Source organism: Octopus sinensis, linkage group LG10 (assembly GCF_006345805.1).
Source record: "Octopus sinensis linkage group LG10, ASM634580v1, whole genome shotgun sequence".
Classification (NCBI taxonomy): domain Eukaryota; kingdom Metazoa; phylum Mollusca; class Cephalopoda; order Octopoda; family Octopodidae; genus Octopus; species Octopus sinensis.
The window spans coordinates 15930230-15952729 of record NC_043006.1 but is presented as its reverse complement, the minus strand read 5'-3'; the positions used below and the strand labels follow the sequence as shown (position 1 = coordinate 15952729).

General features: G+C 38.2%; 1 protein-coding gene and 1 long non-coding RNA gene across 4 annotated transcripts in view; one reads left to right on the top strand and one right to left on the bottom strand.

Moving 5' to 3' along the window:
- Positions 1 to 17112: 17112 nt before the first annotated feature.
- The window catches only part of LOC115216569 (feeding circuit activating peptides-like), a 60355-nt gene continuing 54967 nt past the window's right edge, over positions 17113 to 22500 (bottom strand). The window contains exons 2-9 of one of the 3 annotated variants that reach the window (XM_036506299.1): positions 20903 to 21080; positions 20456 to 20806; positions 19964 to 20407; positions 19637 to 19681; positions 19268 to 19498; positions 19175 to 19219; positions 18464 to 18934; positions 17113 to 18328 (exon numbers count right to left, since the gene is read on the bottom strand). In XM_036506299.1, the coding sequence (XP_036362192.1) occupies positions 17598 to 18328; positions 18464 to 18934; positions 19175 to 19219; positions 19268 to 19498; positions 19637 to 19681; positions 19964 to 20407; positions 20456 to 20806; positions 20903 to 21080 (2496 nt within the window). In that variant the 3' untranslated portion in view covers positions 17113 to 17597. Of the gene's footprint in view, positions 18392 to 18463; positions 18935 to 19174; positions 19220 to 19267; positions 19499 to 19636; positions 19682 to 19963; positions 20408 to 20455; positions 20807 to 20854; positions 21081 to 22500 lie in introns of all 3 variants that reach the window. The other 2 variants (XM_036506301.1, XM_036506300.1) reach the window with 2 other exon arrangements.
- LOC118765034 lies at positions 19473 to 19733 on the top strand. Its single transcript, XR_005000877.1, has 2 exons — positions 19473 to 19511; positions 19559 to 19733. It is a non-coding gene; the product is annotated as an uncharacterized LOC118765034 (long non-coding RNA).

The following is a 22500-nucleotide window of genomic DNA, read 5'->3' as shown; positions in this document are numbered from 1 at the left end:
GCGTCTCAATCTCTATCTCTCTATTTCTGCCTCTATTTCCTTATTTTTCGTCTTTCTTACTCTTCCTCTCTTCTATCTCTTTGATAATCGTCTTTCTATATAGGAAGGAAACATGAAGACTAAGTACTACAAAATGTAAAACACATTAAGATTTTTCTTCTAAGAATGAATCTCAATTGAGAATTTTCCTTTGGTTTCTAAATATATATTGGTTGTTGTTTCTTCAGAAAGACTTAATGTTTTTTTCTCCTTTTTAATAATATTATTGATTTAGAGAGGAAAAAAAAAGGATGTTCAACCGTTCATTTGTTTGGTTCTCAATTGAATATATTCAGATATTCACTGTTATTTTTCTTCATTTATTCCTTCAGATCATCTACCAACCATTGTGTTTGAACTTTGTATATATTTCATATACATTTAGGAGTTTTTGTTTAAAGTTCATTTTTTTTTCTTTGAAAGTTTTGAATTTATGCTTTGTTGTTTCTTTACACAAAGAAAACGCTTTATGTTGCCAGTGTATCAAATTTGTTACACATCTTATCTGGACATTAAATGTTCTTGTGTGTAATTTTTGTGCATATACATACATACATATAAATATGTATGTGTATGTGTGTGTTTTTAATGTTTATATAGTTATCTAACTCACTATCCCTTTATCATATTTATATGCTATTGTACATGCGGTTACGTAGACTCAGGTAGCTGATAGTCAATATTGTTCATGTAAAAAAGATAAATTTATTGCCTACGTAAAAAATAAAATAATCTAAATAGACCAAACAGATCATCATAATCATCATCATCGTCGGCGTCGTCGTCGTCATCATCATCATCATCATCATCATTATCATACCAACATCACAAATACAGTAGTATCTCATAAATGTAATACAAATGTAATACAATGTAATACAATTGTATTGCGAACTGATAAATTATGAGAATACTTAAAAAATAACAACTACAATAAATATTAGAGAAAAACACCAATCATTGGGAGCATCATAAGACCGAAACATTTTCTTTATTTTTAACTATTGGTGTGAAGACAACCATTTCAAAACTTATTTTCTATATTTTACCAAAATTTCAGTTTTACAGAGCTTTTTTCATTTGTAAATACAACTGGAGGGAATGTGTGCCCAGTATTTGCATGGATAAAACCACTTAATTCAAGATCTGCTATTTGCTCTATTATATATATCTGAGACACGCATATCTGTTTTGTAGGACGAAAATTCCTCCGAGTTATTTTCGTGAACCATATTTTTGATGCCGTTATAGAACAGCAAAGCAATTTCTCATTTCGAGATGTATAAAATGAACACCTTGCAATACATATATATGAAGGAGGACCCAAAAGAAACTGAAATTTCGCAATATTATTTTATTCAATTAATTTGCATGTTCACACTTTTATCGTCTTCAAAGTATTCTCCATTTGAAGTAATACTTCGGTCCACACATTTTCGAAACAGTCCTGGCACTCTTGTGAAGTGATGCCTTTTAATGCCTCCGTCGTTTATTTCTTCACCATTTCCACATCAGGAAAACGCTTTCCTTTGGGGATTTCTTTCATTCGGGGAACAAAAAGAAAGTCACAGGCAAAAAAAAAAAACATGCAAAAAAAGTCACAGGGAGCAAGTTTGGGTGAAAAGAGTGAGTAGGTAAACTCACATGCCATTTTTGGTCAAAAACTTTATTACATTTAAGGCGGTGTGAGCACAACCACTCTTTACTTTGCCACAGGTCGTGGAATTTTCGTCTCACCGCGTCTCTCAAACGCTTCAGAACTGCCAAGTAAAATATTTGGTCAACAGTTTGACCAGGAGGAAGAAATTTCGCATCGATGAAACAAATTAGTATCATCTTGACATTGGACTTCACTTGACTCGCTTTGGAGACATTGAATGCATCCATTGACTTGATTGCTGTTTCATTTCCGGGTCGTAGCCGTAGTAGCAGCTTTCATCACCAGTGATGACTTTCGAAAGAAGGTCTAGATCAACTTCCAACTGTTCTTTCAGTTCACGACACACACTTTCAGTCGCGACTGCTTTTGATCTTCTGTGAGTAGGTGAGGCACAAATTTCGCTCGAAATTCATTGACAGGAGATCCAGAACACACCAGTCATATCAGCAAGTTTATTAATTATTCGGCGACGGTCATCCAAGACCAGCTCCCGAGTTTTCGTGATGTTTTCATTCGCTCTGGAAGTTGACGGTCGCCCTAAACTAGTTTGGTCTTCAGGCGACAAGGACCAATCTTACAGCGTGAAAACCACTTGTAAACTTGTCTTTTTGCTCACGGCAGCGTCCTTGTAAGCTATTTAAACCACGATAACTATTTCGGTCGCCGTTTTCACCAGCAGAAAATCGAATTTCAAGGAAGTACGCTGTTCTTTCGTGAAAACTATCATAAAAATCGACGAACAGGGGAGAAGCACTGAAAAACAAAAACCCACCACGTGGCGGTACGACTATAATCGACGACGCTCGTCGACTGACTGATGCCTGAGGCTTACATAATGTAGCTTCTAGAGGCAGAAGCCTGAACTACAACGGGCTTGTTCCACGGAGAATGGTTCCAGTTACTTTTGGGTATCCCCTCGTATTGGATAGTAGAGGACAAAGCAGTAGCTACAACAGCAACAACAACAACTACTACTACTACTACTACTACTACTACTACTACTACTACTAGTACTACTACTAAAAACAACAATAATAATAATAATAATAATCCTTTCTACTGTAGGCACAAGGCCTGGATTTTGTTGGGAGGGGACGATCAGTGTTTTACTTGTACATAATTGATCGACCTCGAAGGGATGAAAGGCAAAGTCGACCGCCGCCGAATTTAAATACGGAACGTAGCGACGGGCGAAATACCAGAGTACCGAGCAGTGGATTGGAAGTCTTATCAACTACATGTTTCGTGTTGGTACAAAAGATGGTCCACAGCAAATATTCTTCTCAATAATACAGATTTGCTTGACCTTTACCAGTTTAGCATGTCGCTTAGTGTCTGGCGACGTGTGCATCTCTAATCATGAGTAGGAATAGTCATAGAATTCTTTGGGGTTTGAATGATTTAACTCTCGGACCTTGGTTGTTTCGCACAACATCCTTAAACAACTCTCATTCAGGGATCTTTTGAGCGAGACAGGCTACTCAAACTGAAAAAAATTCTTGCTGGGCTCCACCTGCAAGGTTATGCGCTATTTATCTTCATATGAGATGCTACCGATTCTGCCAGCTCGCTGCATTAATCATAATAATAATCCTTTCTACTATAGGCGCAGGAGGGCTATGTGGTAAGCACCTTGCTTACCAACCACATGGTCATGGGTTCAGTCCCACTGCGTGGCATCTTGGGCAAGTGTCTTTTACTATGGCCTCGGGCCGACCAAAGCCTTGTGAGTGGATTTCGTAGACGGAAACTGAAAGAAGCCTGTCGTAGATATGTATATGTGTGTGTGTGTGTGTGTGTGTGTATGTTTGTGTGTCTGTGTCCCACCAACATCGATTGATAACCGACGCTGGTGTGTTTACGTCCCCGTAACTTAGCGGTTCGGCAAAAGAGACCGATAGAATAAGTACTAGGCTTACAAAAGAATAAGTCCTGGGGTTGATTTGCTCGACTGAAATTTTGGGGGACGTGCATATTCGATCACATCGACCCCAGTACTTGACTGCTACTTAATTTATCGACCCCAACGAATGAAAGGCAAAGTCGACGTCTGCGAATGATGATAATAATTCTTATTATTATCTCATGCTATTATCTCTTGTTTAATATTGTAACTTGAGAATGGAAACCTTTTACGCCTTTTGCTTTTTTCTGCTCTACTTATCTATTCTACATATCTGGGATGATCAGCAGTAACCGGTGATGGGTCACTTCGAAAGGATGAGTATAGTGTTGAAATCAGCATTCAGCAAAGAAATAGCGATAACAATATGTATTACAGAGGGGAGTTAGAGAGCAAATTAGAAAAAGTGAATTAGAAATGTATCGTGCCTCACGTGACAGCGACTATAATTTCTTTAATGCCCCAAAGTGGTTTGCTTTGTCGGACCTACGGCATTTCCTCTTAGACATGAAGGATTCAATGGCGGGGATTTGCTACTTGAGTCCAGGGAGATAAAAAGAGCACTTACCTATAGAACTTTCTTTAACTGTCAAGAGAAAGGGAAAACCAAAGGCGAAGCTAAACTTAAGTATCTAATTTGATAAACAATTTCGGTTTTCGGCGAAGACATGGAATACTGCAAAAATTCAATAACGGCAGCTGAGAATGTAATATGAAAGCGACCACAACTGCTTAATTTCCCAAGCTAACCTGTCATATCTCCTCAAAGACATACAGCATCTCGAAAGAGTCCAGAAGCTGGCTACCCGCATGGTTCAGGGTCTCAAAAATTTGTCCTATGAAGAAAGGCTGAGGACGCTCGACCTTTATTCTCTTGAAAAACGCCGCCGCCGTGGTGATCTCATTCTCGCCCTCAACATCATAAGCGGAAAGTGTAACCTCTCGAGAGAGCTGTTCTTCACTCCTGCTCCAGAGCGTCGGCTGCGGGGTCATTCCGAAAAGCTCTATCTGCGACGATTTCATCTCAATCGAAGGAGAGGAGCTTTCTCCGTCCGGGTTGCGGATCCGTGGAACAAGCTGCCAGACGAGATGGTGAGGATGCCGACGACCGCTTTGTTCAAAGCCTCCCTTGACCTCAAGTGGCCTGAACTCTTTACATGAACACCACCCTGTACTTAACTCCATATCCCCCTACATGGCCTTGCTATTTGCTTTTGAGCCAAATTAACTAACTAACTAACATATCTTATCAACTTTTCTTTCCTCCTTATCGGATACCTTGTTGTCAGCTGGGCATGCTAAATCTATGATCCAGCATAGTTTTTTTTCATTCTTAATTAATACTATGGCCGGCTTCCTATTCTCTATCTCTTGGTCGCTCTGAATCATAAAATCCCATAAGATCTTTGCATTTCTATTTTCGACGATGACTTCAGGTTTGTAGTCGTACCAATTTTTTGCTCTGTCAAGTCCATACTTGTTGCAAAGTGTGCAATGGACAAGCCTGGCTATATTTTCGTGGCATCTCATATTCCTTCTGGGCTAGTGGAGTACATTGGCTAGTGGAGTACATATGCCATACGGTTTCAGAATTTTGTCCACAGATTCAGCACTTATCACTTTCTGCTGTGTTGTCTATTCTGTATTTTATGTAGTTTGTTCTTAGTGCTTGCTCTTGAGCAGCACAGATTAGAGCCTCCGATTCTGGTGTTAAATCACTTTTAGTCATCCACAGCCACCTTTTATCTCTGTCTGTCTTATCTTCAACATCCTATGAAATTGTCCATGCATTCGTTTCTTTACCCACGTACTTTCAGTTTTTTTCGATTTCAATTGCTTCTACAGTGCTTTATCTTTGCAATCTTTCATCCTACACAAGCCTGACCATCTTACTTCTAATAATAGCGGTTTTGTGATACTTTTTACATACCATACTATGTTGTTTTCTTCTGATCTAATGTTGTGTTCGCATCCAATAAGTCCTCTTACCCCTATTTTTCATGGTACATACAGTCTGTCTGTGTCACTTCTTGGGTGGAGTGTCCCATATCTAGTCAGCAACTTCATTGTCTTTCTGTTTAAGCTTTTAGTTCGTCTACTGTCCATGTGATTACCCCTACTCCATATCTAAGGAGTGAAACCGCCCAGCTTCAATCTTATTCTGTCCGTTTAATTTCGATTTAAGGATCAATCTCAATCTGCGCAAGTACTCCACCTTAAATTTTTCTGTCATTTCTTTCTCCATCAATTTATCCATTTCAAAAATCTCCAATTACTTAGCCCGTCTCTTCTATCTGCTTCATAACCGACCCAGACGGTATCGATAGCCCATCCATACATTTGACTTTTGTCTCTCTTCAAGACTAATACACTACATTTTCTCTGTTCGAACTCCATTCTGATATCGATACTGAAAGTATACACCGTATCAACGAAGGAACTGACTTGGGCTTCATCTTTACCATAAAGTTTGAGATCATCCAAGAATAACAAATGGTTGACTTTTTGTCGGCTGTTTTTGAATACATACCCATCTTTTGCTTTCCTCAGAATCAGTGTTAGTGGTATCAAGCACAGTACAAAGATCAGTGGGGACAGGCAGTGCCCCCTCCTAATTTCTACTGTCCCTAAACGTCTTCCGTATGCTGTCAGGTCCGTCCTCCAATTCACCATACTTTTCCCAAGCAATCGCTCAATATTCGATGCAATACCAAATAGGTTCATACACTCTATAATCCAAGAATGTGGGATCATATTGTACGCCTTACGATAGTTGATCCATGATATGGCTAAGTCACTTTTCCTCCTCTTGCAGTTTCTAAGTACACTTTTGTCTATCAGGTGTTGATCCTTGGTACCTCTGCACTTACGCTTGCAACCCCTCTGCTAATGTGGCAGGATTCAATTTGTCTCCAGATGTTCGTACATTGACTCTGCGTGTATTCAGTCAATAATTTCCACATAAGTAGCAAACAGGATATCGGCCTGTAATTGTCTACCGTATTGTCTTTTTCGATGTTTTTCAAGCGCAGCACAGTCCTGCCCAATGCCAACCACTTTGGAGTTACTTGGTTGGCATTTAACACGGTGTTGCGTCGCGCAGCTATTCTTGCATTATATTCACCAAATCTTTTGATCTAGTAGCCTTGAACTCCATCTGGTCCCGGGGCCTTGCAGTTGTTCATGTTTTTTGCTGATTTCCTTCACTTCCCTAACTGAAATGACTAGTTCTGCCTATTTTGGACAGACTACTGTTTGTTTCAGTTCTTGCAACCATTCATCATCCTTCTGTGCTCCTTGTCTTTGCTCCAGATGTCACTCCAAAATCTTTGACTTTCAATGTTATCTGGTATCAACTTTTCCTCTGTACACTCTCCATTTATTTCTTTATAGAATCAATTCTGATCTACTCTGAATAACCTATTCTGCTAGTTACCCTTCATTCTCTGGTCGTATCTTACCATTTTTGCTTTCTTTGCAACGAGGCGCTGTTTCAGTTCCTCCATTACTACATTCAGGCCCTTTCTTTCAATATTATACTTCATTTTCATTGCCTTGTATTGGTGTTCGCTTTTAAGCTCCCCTTTCTCATTTCGGTCTAACACAGAAATGTTCTTTGAAGCATATCTAACCCTACCTGTATTCTTCTTTTCCACCATGAACCTTCCTTTTGTCACTCTCATCGTATTTCCGTTTCTTGATATCAACACCTACGTTTTCCTATTCTCTCTCTCTCATGGTCGCTCTGAATCATAAAATCCCACAGGATCTTTGCATTTCTATTTTCGACGGTGCCTTCAGGTTTGTGGTCTTACCACTATTTTGCTCCGTCTAGTCCTAACCCAGCACACATAGATCATTGTAGACTTACAGGAAATTCTAATAGAAAAGTTGTGTTCGAAAAGATACTACAAAAAATATTCTACATCTGTATGTCATCAATAAAACCGCCCTATAGAATTATGTTATTGTAGTCTTATTACTGGTGATTATCACTAGGTCAGCTCCGATCAACCAATCATATAAGCAAAGGCGGTCTAGCCGTGACTATCCCGAATTTTACATACCTACAATTAATTGCTGAGAGTTCTTCGTTTTTTTTTTAATTATAAAATCCAATAGCTAACGTTTGATTTGAGAGGAATTTGGTACCTAATTTTTGCAAGCTGAGCTACTGAGTACAAACTTCTCAGTTGGCGTGAGAAGAGGTTTCTGGTGGCTTATTATTATTGTATTATTAGTGCCGGGCCCCGTATCAGGCTTGACTGAGCAAACCTATGATCAATGACGTACTCATCACGAATACTTTCTTCTTATGAACTTAGTGTATATTCTACACTAGCGGTGTATAGCATAATAAATTGTAATTTATATAGTAACGACCATTGTTTCAACAATAAATACATGTATATGTATATGTATATGTAATATGTATATGTATATGTATATATATATATATATATATATATATATATATATATATATATATATATGCTTTCACCATGTGAACTCGTAAACACCAGTCGTTTTTTTCTCTATCCCCTGTTGCCCGTTTGGGATCTTCTTTCCTCTCTCTTCCTTCTTTATGTTTCCGACGAAGAGCTCCGCTCGAAACGTCATACCTTCCTGCTTCCATTTCCTGAGCGCCTATTAATAATAATACTGTAATTGTTCCATTGTTGTTGTTTTTTTGTTTTCCCGTTTGGATTAAATTTATATTATATATATATATATTATATATAATATATATATATATAATTTGCTCTCTAACTCCCCTCTGTATTACACACACACACACACACACACACACACACACAAACACACACACACACAACACTATATATATATATATTGTATATATATATATATATATATATATATATATCAGCCGAAATTGCGAGGATGATCCGGTTCTTGACTGAAGATTGAAGGCTTCGAATGTCCCGTCCGTGTTTTTTGTATCGTCTTCTAAATGTTTTACGTTCTTCTCCCAGTTTGTATTTTTCTACATATAATATATATATATATATATATATATATATATATATAATATATAATATATATACATATACATGTATTTATTATGTATATATATGTCATATATATATATATATATATATATATATATTATATATATATACATACATATATATATTAGAGGGAAACCACTATGTGGACACCCATATGCTAGAAATAGATACGCTACGTCTCACCACCAAAAATGTTCTCCAGAAAAATTTTAGCCAAAACAACCAAAATGTAATCGAGCAAGACAATATATATATATATATATATATATATATATATATATATATATATATAATATATAATATATATATATATAAATATATGAAAGAATGGAGTTGAACGACGAATTAACAAAATTCCTTTATTTTCGACGTATGTTTCGAACGCTGCATATTCCTAATTGCGAAGGAATAAGGAGTACATTATGCAGATTTCTCATCAGGAAAATCAAGGAACTTATGCCAACATCATTGTTATATATATAATTGTTATATATATATATATAATTGTTATATATATAATCATCATTGTTTAACGTCCGCCCTCCACGCCGGCATGGGCCGGACAGTTTGACTGGGGACCGGCAAACCAGGTGGCCACACCAGTCTCCAATCTGATCCTGCAAAGGTGATACTTTACAAAGAAATAACTACAGGGCTTTCAAACTGCTAGATCAGGTGATGAAGGTCACGGAGGGGGTCATAGCCCAACTAATTAGGGAGAGAGTCTGCTTAGATGAGATGCAGTTCGGGTTTTGTGCCAGGTAGAAGCACCATTGATGCTATAGTCCTGGTAAGGCAACTGTGGGAGAAATACCTAGCCAAAGATAAACCCCTATACTTGGCTTTTGTTGACTTGGAGAAAGCCTTTGACAGAGACCCCGATCCTTCATCTAGTGGGCAATGCGGAAACTAGGGATATATATGTATGTATGTATATGTTTGTGTGTCCGTAGAAAATAGACATTTGATGATAATGATGATGATGATATCCACTAAGCTTCTTTCCTCAGCCCACTTTATGAAACAGTTACAGACTGGATGCACCTAAGGATATTTTCTGTACATCTTGACTTCTGTAGCAACTTATGAACTTCCTATTGTTGGATGAATGTTGAACATATAAGACAAACTGCAATACACTGCACACGTTTGAACTTATTGACTGTTGATCCACCATTTTTAGATCTTTCTTCCATACAGGCAAAGATTACAGAACTTTATCAAGGCAGATTTCTATGTCCAGATGTTCTTCCAGTCATCAACTCTTATTTGTTTTTCAACTGAGGTATTTTTCATTTTAGTGTTAATCACAAATCCACTAAACTACAGAATATTTGCTCACTGAAGAAAGTAAACAATGTCACCGTTTTTTTTACTCACATTCATTTGTTTGTATACAAATACATGTATATGAGTAATCATATATCTCCTCTACAGCAAGAAATTTTTCAGTTCTGGCCCCTTCTCTCTCCCATAGCATAAAGCCATCTCCTCTACTGTAGATTTATTCATACTATGCTATATATCAACCTCACTAGTGCTGGTGCCACAAAAAACAAAAGTACTCAGTACAAACTGTAAAGTGGTTAATATGGAAAGAACATTGGCTCCCGTGCCAGTGGCATGTGAAAAGGACCATTCAAGCGTCATCGTTGCTAGTGTCGCCTTACTGGCACATGTACCGGTGGCACGTGAAAAACAACATTCAAGCGAGGTCGTTGCCAGTGCTGCTAGACTGGCTCCTGTGCAGGTAGCACGTAAAAAACACCTTTTGAGCATGGTCGTTGCTGGAACTGCCTGTCTGTCCCACGTGCCGGCGTGGAGGGCGGACGTTAAACAATGATGATTATATATATAAGAATTATATATATATATATAACAATTATATATATAACAATGATGTTGACATAAGTTCCTTGCTTTTCCTGATGAGAAAGCGGCATAATATACTCCTTATTCCTTCGCAATTAGGAATACGCAGCGTTCGAAACATACGTCGAAAATAAAGGAATTTTGTTAATTCGTCGTTCAACTCCATTCTTTCATATATTTAAATTAAAAAAAAAACAAAAAACATACAAATTTCCACACGAAAGCACGTAACTTCAAACGTGTCTTCTCTGATGTGAATTTGCTACCCAGGTATCAGTTAACCGAATTATCCATAACAAGATAATTCATTCAACTACTTATATATATATATATATATATATATATATATATATATATATATATATATATATGATTTATAGGTTGAGGTTGTACAGTCACGAAGCAGACCGGAAATATATTTGCAGTATATTCTTGCATTGGTTACCAGTAAGTGCACAATGTTTCATGAAGTGCGATAAAATCAATTACTTGTAGCTGGTTATCATAGCAATCATAAGTCAACATCTACCCATTTGAAAAATAATATGATGGGGAAGAAGTGTGACAGATTCTTGCCTCTTCCTGAAGCACCGATGAAGCAAATGAAATCTAGCACAATTGAGAACAGTAACCAAGTTTGATACTCCATAGATTTACTCGCGCTCCTTGACATTCCGAGGATTTTCTTTCGCTTCTACTACAGTGCTCGCTTATTTGAAACACTAATATTTAATCTATTTCATTATTGGTCCAGTATCTTTTATTACTTTTAATAAATAAAATCAAACAACTTAAACCTATGATTGATGATACATTATATAAATATACAGTAACATTAGTATTTAATACAGTAGTATTTAATGTGTAACTGTTCTTATGCTTAGTAATTTGAGTAGAATTGAAATGGTCTACTGGAGCCATTATTGGATTAGCATCTCGTAAGATTTAAGGTAAGATCCCATTTCGGATTTTTAATGGACAGTGCATTTATTTCTGCACGCTTCAGTACACTTTACCGAAGTTTGTGTCTTATCCTCTAGCATCGTAACTGCACTCCTCCTATTTCGGACAAGATTCAATTATATCCTGCTTAAAATAATACGAAACTAAAGTTATACACCAAATTTTAAGAATCTCTTGGGGCTACTATTTGTATTATCATACATGTTTTAGAGGCTTACATCGGATGATTGAGAGAATATGAACATCTCTATGTTATTTTTTAAAACTAAGATGGTCCTGACGTTTCTATATGCATTTCAGAATACTCTTGTTATGAATAAGTACAAGAGATGCTCTTTCTCAAAATATGAAAAGTATGGAGTTTTAAATTTTAAAAATATATTTGATAAAAAGATTTTAAAAACATTTTCTTCTGGTAATATATGCTGATTTCTTTAAACTCATAGACTCGGGGAACTAATACCAACTTTAGGTGTTTGCAGAATTTGAGAGTCTCCATTGCTATAACAAAATTGTTAATATTACAGGAGTGGAGACGCAATGGCCCAGTGGTTAGGGCAGCGGACTCGCGGTCATAGGATCGCGGTTTCGATTCCCAGACCGGGCGTTGTGAGTGTTTATTGAGCGAAAACACCTAAAGCTCCACGAGGCTCCGGCAGGGGATAGTGGTGATCCCTGCTGTACTCTTTCACCACAACTTTCTCTCACTCTTACTTCCTGTTTCTGTTGTACCTGTATTTCAAAGGGCCGGCCTTGTCACTCTCTGTGTCACGCTGGATATCCGAGAGAACTACGTTAAGGGTGCACGTGTCTGTGGAGTGCTCAGCCACATACACGTTAATTTCACGAGCAGGCTGTTCCGTTGATTCGGATCAACCGAAACCCTCGTCGTTGCAACCGACGGAGTGCTTCTCATTTTTGAGAAACGGTTTATGTCTCTGAAATTAACGTGTAAGTGGCTGAGCACTCCACAGACACGTGTACCCTTAACGTAGTTCTCTCGGGGATATCCAGCGTGACACAGAGAGTGACAAGGCCGGCCCTTTGAAATACAGGTACAACAGAAACAGGAAGTAAGAGTGAGAGAAAGTTGTGGTGAAAGAGTACAGCAGGGATCACCACCATCCCCTGCCGGAGCCTCGTGGAGCTTTTAGGTGTTTTCGCTCAATAAACACTCACAACGCCCGGTCTGGGAATCGACGAGGGTTCCGGTTGATCCGAATCAACGGAACAGCCTGCTCGTGAAATTAACGTGTAAGTGGCTGAGCACTCCACAGACACGTGTACCCTTAACGTAGTTCTCTCGGATATCCAGCGTGACACAGAGAGTGACAAGGCCGGCCCCTTGAAATACAGGTACAACAGAAACAGGAAGTAAGAGTGAGAGAAAGTTGTAGTGAAAGAGTACAGCAGGGATCACCACCATCCCCTGCCGGAGCCTCGTGGAGCTTTAGGTGTTTTCGCTCAATAAACACTCACAACGCCCGGTCTGGGAATCGAAACCGCGATCCTCCGACCTGCGAGTCCGCTGCCCTAACTACTGGGCCATTGCGCCTCCACATATTGTTTATACATTACAGATGGAACTATTCGGTTGTAATTAAATGAACCACTAGACTGAGCGTATCATTAGATTATTCAATATCGTTGGCTTATAAAGGCATCAGTAGAAGTTCGTTTATTTGGTTAGGTTCCAGGTGTGACTTTGTTGGACCCAGTTGAAGATTATGGCAACCCATTCAATTCATTCGGATTATATGCTGAACCTCTTCTCTGTCAACTCGGTTGATAAGCTACTAAATTGAAAAACTGTATTAATTTAATCCAATGCTGGTTAGCTTTCGCACAGTCGGTAAATGTCTCATTTACGGATCTTTATTTCGGAACACGCATTTTTGCCTTCAATCAGAGTGTCCGGTGTATACCTCCCTTCATGACGAAATATTTGTCAGTTAATTCACCAGCTTCCTGGGCGAAGCCCTATAAGTTTTACTGAGATATTTCTTCGAGATAAAATATTACGACTAGCACCGCTCCATAAGTATTTTTCTGTGAGGCTGTTTCAAGAGTATATATTAATTTATGACGAAATATGTTGTCTAAAAATGTTATATTGTCACTAATAATGTATGGCTACCTACACGTTTCTCTACACTTTTAGTAAATGGAATCATAAAAATTTGGAAGAACATTCCACTAATGAGAATAAGAGTTCTTTTTACATAGAAATTATTTATTGTTACTTTCTCGGATAAAGAAAATTACATTTTCACGAGAATACCTTTTACTTGCTGCAGCGGATACCAACAGCAAAGTATAATCTTTAAGTTTCGCGTACTCTACTTAGCATGGGAAGTCACAAGTAATGTTTAATTTTTTTAAAGACTCCGCCGGTTACGACGACGAGGGTCCCAGCTGATACGATCAACGGAACAGCTTGCTCGTGAAATTAACGTGCAAATGGCTGAGCATTCCACAGACACGTGTACCCTTAACGTAGTTCTCGGGGATAATCAGCGTGACACAGAGAGTGACAAGGCTGACCCTTTGAAATACAAGTACAACTCATTTTTGCCAGCTGAGTGGACTGGAGCAACGTGAAATAAAGTGTCTTGCTCAAGGACACAACGCGTCGCCGGGAATCGAACTCACAACCTTACGATCATGAGCCGAATGTCCTAACCACTAAGCCACGCGCCCTCACTAATGTTTAATTAAGTGAAATTAAAATAACCATAATGGGAAGAAAGAACATTAGCGTTAATGAAAGATACCTTGAAAAAGGACGAGAGAGAATTTCAGAAGTTCCAATGAGACCCAAAATTTTATGGAGATATATAAGAGACAGGTATGAGTTAGATTGTTGGAGAAAAACTCCCGGGAATGTTTCCATTCGGTTGTGTTTCTTCATCGGAGCATAGTCAATCCACAGCTACCTGTAACTTACAGCGACTAATATAAGTCGTTCTTGAGAAAATAATTCACCGCTCAAATGAATTAAAATAATATTAACAGAAAGTTTCCAAAATGATTGTTTTTTTCACATAAAACATAGTTAAATGCAACCTAAAATATTTATTCTGATAAGTGAGATAATTTTTTATCAATTGAAATTACAGTGGTAATAAAAAAATATTTTACGCAAATGAAAATTACTTTGAAAAGTATCCAGGGAGAGAGTTCAAAAATTCTATTGCTTACAAATTAAATAGATGTATGCAGCTTAGAGAGAGAGAGAGAGAGAGATGGGGGAGCCACATATAAACTGAATGGAATTTTATAAATATGTTATTTTTAGTTGATTTGTCATAACAATAAAATCAGAAGTAAAATTTTAGGTATTTTAATACTTTCGTTAACAAAGCGGCGAGCTGGCAGAAACGTTAGCGCGCCGGTCGAAATGCTTAGCAGTATTTCGTCTGCCGTTACGTTCTGAGTTCAAATTCCGTCGAGGTCGACTTTGCTTTTCATCCTTTCTGGGTCGATAAATTAAGTACCAATTACGAAGTGGGGTCGATGTAATCGACTTAATCCGTTTGTCTGTCCTTGTTTGTCCCCTCTATGTTTAGCCCCTTGTCCCCTCTATTGTTTAGCCCCAATAAAGAAATAAGAATCGTTAACACGCCGGGCAAAATAATTAGCAGCATCTTGTTAATATTTCAGTAAATTATACACAGTAATATTTTACATTTGGGTACATTTATGTGATATGAATGCCTCAAAAACAAATATTAAATATACCTTTCGAGAAAGCTATCACATGTTCTCGATTAGTATTTTTCATTCAGTTCCTTTTTGAGATTCTGCCGTTTTTTTTTTGCCAAACCATAACGGTACAATGATCACCGTTTTCCTTGTAACAATAAGAAAAGATTCACACTAAATGTGTCACTTTTATGATTAAGAATTATCGTTCTGCCTCATATAAACGTGTCTGAGTAAAGTACACGTACATAAACACACACACACACACACACACACATATATATATACATATACATACATATACATACACAGACACAGACACACACACACACACACCACACACACACACACACACACACATATATATATATATATATATATATATATATATACTAGCAATATCACCAGGTGTTGCTTGGGTTTGTTTCGACCCTTTAGAATTGAAATTTTTGAAAAGTAAAAATTTTGCATTATGCAACTTGTTATTCTCTTCAAGGGAACATTTTTCCAGGTGAAATACACCGAAAAATGGTGACACAGCAGTCAAAAATCGTAAAAAATAGGGATTTTCATAGAAAAAAAGGACCTTTTTGATGTAAATAATTTTTGGTGTTAACACGGTCCGATTTGAATTTTATCTCCTACAGAATGAAGAGCAATCCTTCTTCTATCATAGGGTCTCGAAGGAGATAGTGTTAGTTGAAGGCTACCAAACCTGCCACACACAGACAACTTCAGCTTTATATATATAGATTTGCTTCACACTACTTTCCATCCTTAATAATGAAATTTGGTAGATCCAAAAGTTAAACACACAGACACACACACACATACACACACAGACACACAAGTTGAGTTTTATATATACAGATTTCTCATCGGGGATTTCAGGGGAGAGTTTCAGGGAGTCGCTGGCGATGTATCGTGATGATCAAAAATCCGGCCTGCTAAAATTTGGTTAAAGTGATTCAAACTGCAGACTCAACGCAAAATGGTCACATTTAATTCAAAGCGTTAAAAATGTTATGAAAACAATTATGTGTTCACAAAGTCCAAACGATTAATACGAAAACATCTTCCAGGCTACATCCCGAAAATTCATTTCTTTGTCGAATTTCTACTATGTTTACGGCGATTCGTTTTTATATCTTGATTTTTTAATATTTTTCATGTAATTTACGCATGCTTGCACGCGTGGTGAACACAGTTAACGTCAAACAGCTGACTGAGTAAAGTTCACTATTCAATGTATGGGATAAGGCCTAAACAAACACATTATCGATTTTTGCACTTGCGAGATGAATTTCGGAACAGAAATAGCTTAGTTCGATTTTCATTCGCCTAAACTTTAAGTGGCCCATTTTTGGTGGCTCTACGATTTGTTGGCTAGGAGGAGATGTGCCGGGAAGTTAAACACACAGACAAACACAGACACACAAGTTGAGTTTTATATATATAGATATATATATATAAAATTCAGAGGATTGACCACTAAAAGTGGACAGCCTGTATGCTAGATATAGACGTCAAATTCGCCATTTTCCACGGAGAATATGTTCTCAAGAAAAAAATTCAGCTAAAACCAAGACAAATGAAAATGAAATATACATATATATGTATATATATATTTGAGTAGTTGAATGAATTATCTTATCAAGGATAATTCGAATTAACCGATACCTGGGTAGCAAATTCACATAAGAAAAAACACGGTTGAAGTTACGTGCCTAGGGCATATATTACGTGCTTTCGTGTGGAAATTTGTATGTTTGTTTTAAAAATATAAATATATGAAAGAATTCTTTCATATATATATATATATATATATATATATATATATATATATATATATATATATATATATATATATACGAGAAATTCACTCATAAATTTTCTTTTCAGTTCCAGAAAAAAAAAATAGATCAAAACACTAACTACGATGCCATTAATAACAGTTAGGATTTATTAGAAAAAAATTTAAAAATAAGGACATGAAGGAAAATGAAGCAACTGTGTTGGGAAAAAAATTGATAGAAACTTCAAAAGTCTTTCGCGAACTTTCATTACTGGTATCGAACGCCAAAAACACAGTACTGTTTTCTTTCAATGCTCTCGCTGATTCAGACGTGGCTGTTGTGAATTGTTATCAGAGATGTATTAAGAGTACATCTCTAGAAAGAGTAGATCTTTTACATTTCTGTTGATATTATTAGCAGTAAATAAATCAAAACAGAAGTCGAAGTTCTGAATGTATTTGGTAGTAAGTGTATGTGATTGTGAGAAAACTTCCTCTACTCTTGAAGGGATAATAAAAGAAAGGCTTTGTTTTCAATTTTCGTCGAAACAGTATAGCAAATAACAACTGTTCCTTAAGTTATTTTGTGTTAATCCATTCCACAGGGCAACATATATTGATAATGCTGTTTTAGTTTTTCAGGTCTGAATCACCACTACCTTGTTTTTCAGCTGATTCTGTTAAAAGCGCTCCACTTAACGAGTCAGATTGTCTCTTTCCATAATCAGGCATATATGCTCCACCTAACGTGTCAAATGGTCTCCAGTCACTATCCATGTCATATTGTTTCTTAACATTCCGCGGTATAAATGCTTTTCCTAACGATTCAAAATGTCTCTTTCCACCAGGCGGAGAAATTTCTCCCTCTAGCGTGTCAAATTGTCTCTTTCCACCAGGCGGAGTAATTTCTCCCTCTAGCGTGTCAAATTGTCTCTTTCCACCAGGCGGAGTAATTTCTCCCTCTAGCGTGTCAAATTGTCTCTTTCCACCAGGCGGAGAAATTTCTCCCTCTAGCGTGTCAAATTGTCTCTTTCCACCAGGTGGAAAAATTTCTCCCTCTAGCGTGTCAAATTGTCTCTTTCCACCAGGCGGAGAAATTTCTCCCTCTAGCGTGTCAAATTGTCTCTTTCCACCAGGCGGAGAAATTCCTCCCTCTAGCGTGTCAAATTGTCTCTTTCCACCAGGCATAAAAGCTCCACCTAACGAATCGAAGTTCCTCTTTCCACCTGGCATAAAAGCACCACCCAAGGAATCGAAAGTACGTTTTCCACCTGGCATAAATGCTCCACCTAACGAATCGAAAGTACGTTTTCCACCTGGCATAAATGCTCCACCTAACGAATCGAAAGTACGTTTTCCACCTGGCATAAATGCTCCACCTAATGAATCGAAAGTACGTTTTCCACCTGGCATAAAAGCTCCACCTAACGAATCGAAAGTACGTTTTCCACCTGGCATAAATGCTCCACCTAACGAATCGAAAGTACGTTTTCCACCTGGCATAAATGCCCCACCTAACGAGTCGAAGTTTCTTTTACCACCTGGCATAAAAGCCCCGCCCAAAGAGTCAAAGTTTCTCTTTCCACCTGGCATAAAAGCACCACCCAAGGAATCGAAAGTACGTTTTCCACCTGGCATAAAAGCACCCCCTAACGAGTCAAAGTTCCTCTTTCCAACTGGCATGAAAGCACCACCCAAGGAATCGAAAGTACGCTTTCCACTTGGCATAAATGCACCCCCTAAGGAATCAAATGAACGTTTTCCATCGGAATCATCCAATGAATCAGCACTGCTCTCAGCAGATAGACGTCTTCCATTTAAGGAATGACATGAACGTTTTCCCAAGCAACCACTCGGAAGTGGTAAAATTCCTCCACCCAAGGAATCGAAAGTACGTTTTCCTCCTGGCATAAATGCACCACCCAATGAGTCGAAGTTTCTTTTTCCACCTGGCATAAATGCCCCACCTAATGAGTCGAAGTTTCTTTTTCCCCCTGGTGGCATAAATGCACCACCTAATGAATCGAAGTTTCTTTTTCCCCCTGGTGGCATAAATGCCCCACCTAATGAATCGAAGTTTCTTTTTCCCCCTGGTGGCATAAATGCCCCACCTAATGAGTCGAAGTTTCTTTTTCCCCCTGGTGGCATAAATGCCCCACCTAATGAGTCGAAGTTTCTTTTTCCCCCTGGTGGCATAAATGCCCCACCTAATGAGTCGAAGTTTCTTTTTCCACCTGGCATAAATGCACCACCTAATGAGTCGAAGTTTCTTTTTCCCCCTGGTGGCATAAATGCCCCACCTAATGAGTCGAAGTTTCTTTTTCCACCTGGCATAAATGCACCACCTAATGAATCGAAGTTTCTTTTTCCACCTGGCATAAATGCACCACCTAATGAATCGAAGTTTCTTTTTCCACCTGGCATAAATGCACCACCTAAAGAGTCGAAGTTTCTTTTTCCACCTGGTGGCATAAATGCCCCACCTAATGAGTCAAAGTTTCTTTTTCCACCTGGTGGCATAAAAGCTCCACCTAAAGAGTCGAAGTTTCTTTTTCACCTGGTGGCATAATGCCCCACCTAATGAATCGAAGTTCTTTTTCCACCTGGCATAAAAGCTCCACCTAAAGAGTCGAAGTTTCTTTTTCCCCCTGGTGGCATAAATGCACCACCTAATGAATCGAAGTTTCTTTTTCCACCTGGCATAAAAGCTCCACCTAAAGAGTCGAAGTTTCTTTTTCCACCTGGTGGCATAAATGCCCCACTAATGAATCGAAGTTTCTTTTTCCACCTGGCATAAATGCCCCACCTAATGAGTCGAAGTTTCTTTTTCCCCCTGGTGGCATAAATGCCCCACCTAATGAGTCGAAGTTTCTTTTTCCCCCTGGTGGCATAAATGCCCCACCTAATGAGTCGAAGTTCTTTTTCCCCCTGGTGGCATAAATGCCCCACTAATGAGTCGAAGTTTCTTTTTCCCCCTGGTGGCATAAATGCCCCACCTAATGAGTCGAAGTTTCTTTTTCCACCTGGCATAAATGCACCACCTAATGAATCGAAGTTTCTTTTTCCACCTGGCATAAATGCACCACCTAATGAATCGAAGTTTCTTTTTCCACCTGGCATAAATGCACCACCTAAAGAGTCGAAGTTTCTTTTTCCACCTGGTGGCATAAATGCCCCACCTAATGAGTCAAAGTTTCTTTTTCCACCTGGTGGCATAAAAGCTCCACCTAAAGAGTCGAAGTTTCTTTTTCCACCTGGTGGCATAAATGCCCCACCTAATGAATCGAAGTTTCTTTTTCCACCTGGCATAAAAGCTCCACCTAAAGAGTCGAAGTTTCTTTTTCCACCTGGTGGCATAAATGCCCCACCTAATGAATCGAAGTTTCTTTTTCCACCTGGCATAAAAGCTCCACCTAAAGAGTCGAAGTTTCTTTTTCCCCCTGGTGGCATAAATGCACCACCTAATGAATCGAAATTTCTTTTTCCACCTGGCATAAAAGCTCCACCTAAAGAGTCGAAGTTTCTTTTTCCACCTGGTGGCATAAATGCCCCACCTAATGAATCGAAGTTTCTTTTTCCACCTGGCATAAATGCCCCACCTAATGAGTCGAAGTTTCTTTTTCCCCCTGGTGGCATAAATGCCCCACCTAATGAGTCGAAGTTTCTTTTTCCCCCTGGTGGCATAAATGCCCCACCTAATGAGTCGAAGTTTCTTTTTCCCCCTGGTGGCATAAATGCCCCACCTAATGAGTCGAAGTTTCTTTTTCCACCTGGTGGCATAAATGCCCCACCTAATGAGTCGAAGTTTCTTTTTCCCCCTGGTGGCATAAATGCCCCACCTAATGAGTCGAAGTTTCTTTTTCCACCTGGTGGCATAAATGCCCCACCTAATGAGTCGAAGTTTCTTTTTCCCCCTGGTGGCATAAATGCCCCACCTAATGTGTCGAAGCTTCTTTTTCTATGTAGCACGTGCATTCCAATTGGTGAATATTTTACGGAATCTGAAAGCCTTTTATTCATATGTTTGCTGTGGGAATTCAAATAGGCTACACCGAATTCATCATTTTTCATACCTTCTGTCTGTCCCTTACCCATCGATTGTCGCTTCTCGTCCTGCAATTAAAAAAGAATATTGAATTATAGACAATTCGAAGAGCCAAAACAAAAAGATCTATGAATGTATAATAAGAAAAATCATTTAGATAGACTGATTTGAAGAGGGAAAAATTACTTAGTTAAAGCGAAATATTTAACCAGTGGAATGATTATGTTGGCTGGCTTGTGCCTTTCTAAACCAGATAAGGTACTTATCTGATATGGATTAATAGTGTTTCCTCTAATATGTATAGAAATTGAATTGACAAGTTTTCAAAGACATGTCTGCAATAAACATTTGGAAAACAAGTATATTAAGTTACCATTAAATCAATGCGAATTTCAGCCTGAGATAATTGACTACTTATGAGTAAATTAGGCAATTACAGGCGGACATTCTCTGTATCAAGGTCTACGTTTACAATAATATCAGTAACAACAATTTTGAAAATGCTCCTGTATTCCTACACACTCGGATTGAGGGCTTCAAATTATACGAAAGTAACAAGACTGTGGTAATTAGAAATATTAAAGGAGGCGAGCTGGCAGAAACGGTAGCACGCCGGACGAAATGCATAGCCGTATTTCGTCTGCCGTTAGGTTCTGAGTTCAAATTCCGCCGAGGTCGACTTTGCCTGTCATGCTTTCGGGGTCGATTAAATAAGTACCAGTTACGCACTGGGGTCGATATAATCGACTTAATCCGTTTGACTGTCCTTGTTTGTCCCCTCTGTGTTTAGCCCCTTGTGGGTAGTAAAGAACTAGAAATAGGTATTTCGTCTGTCTTTACGTTCTGAGTTCAAATTCCGCCGAGGTCGACTTTGCCTTTCATCCTATCGGGGTCGATCAAATAAGTACCGGTTACGCACTGGGGTCGATATAATCGACTTAATCCGTTTGCCTGTCCTTGTTTGTCCACTCTGTGTTTAGCCCCTTGTGGGTAGTAAAGAAATAGACTGTCATAATTAGAAATATTAGCAAACTTGACTAGTGTAGTGCCTCAAAGCAACCAAACATCCAGTGGCAGTGTGAAGATATTAACATGGAACTTGAAACTATGTTATACTCCAATGCACTTCATAACGATTTTATACAATTACACTATACTTAATTTTTTTAACACTACAATATTAAATTCTCCTACTTTATTCGAGAAACAGAGTCCATCGGTATTTCTAGCCTGCAACATTTTCTCAGTAAGTGCCGAGTTATCTATAAGCATATTTCTTCTAAAACTGATGGGTCAAAGCTATAACAAGTACTCGATCAATCTATGAAAAATGTCTATACAAAGAGTAACAGTGTTTATATAGTATTAAAGAAATGAACAAGTGTTTGTAATAGAGAAAATGCTATTTTGTAGGTAATAAAAAAGATTAAGAACAATCTCTGTATGTTGCGTGTTTAAGAAGTTCGCTCCACAACGAAATAGTTTCTA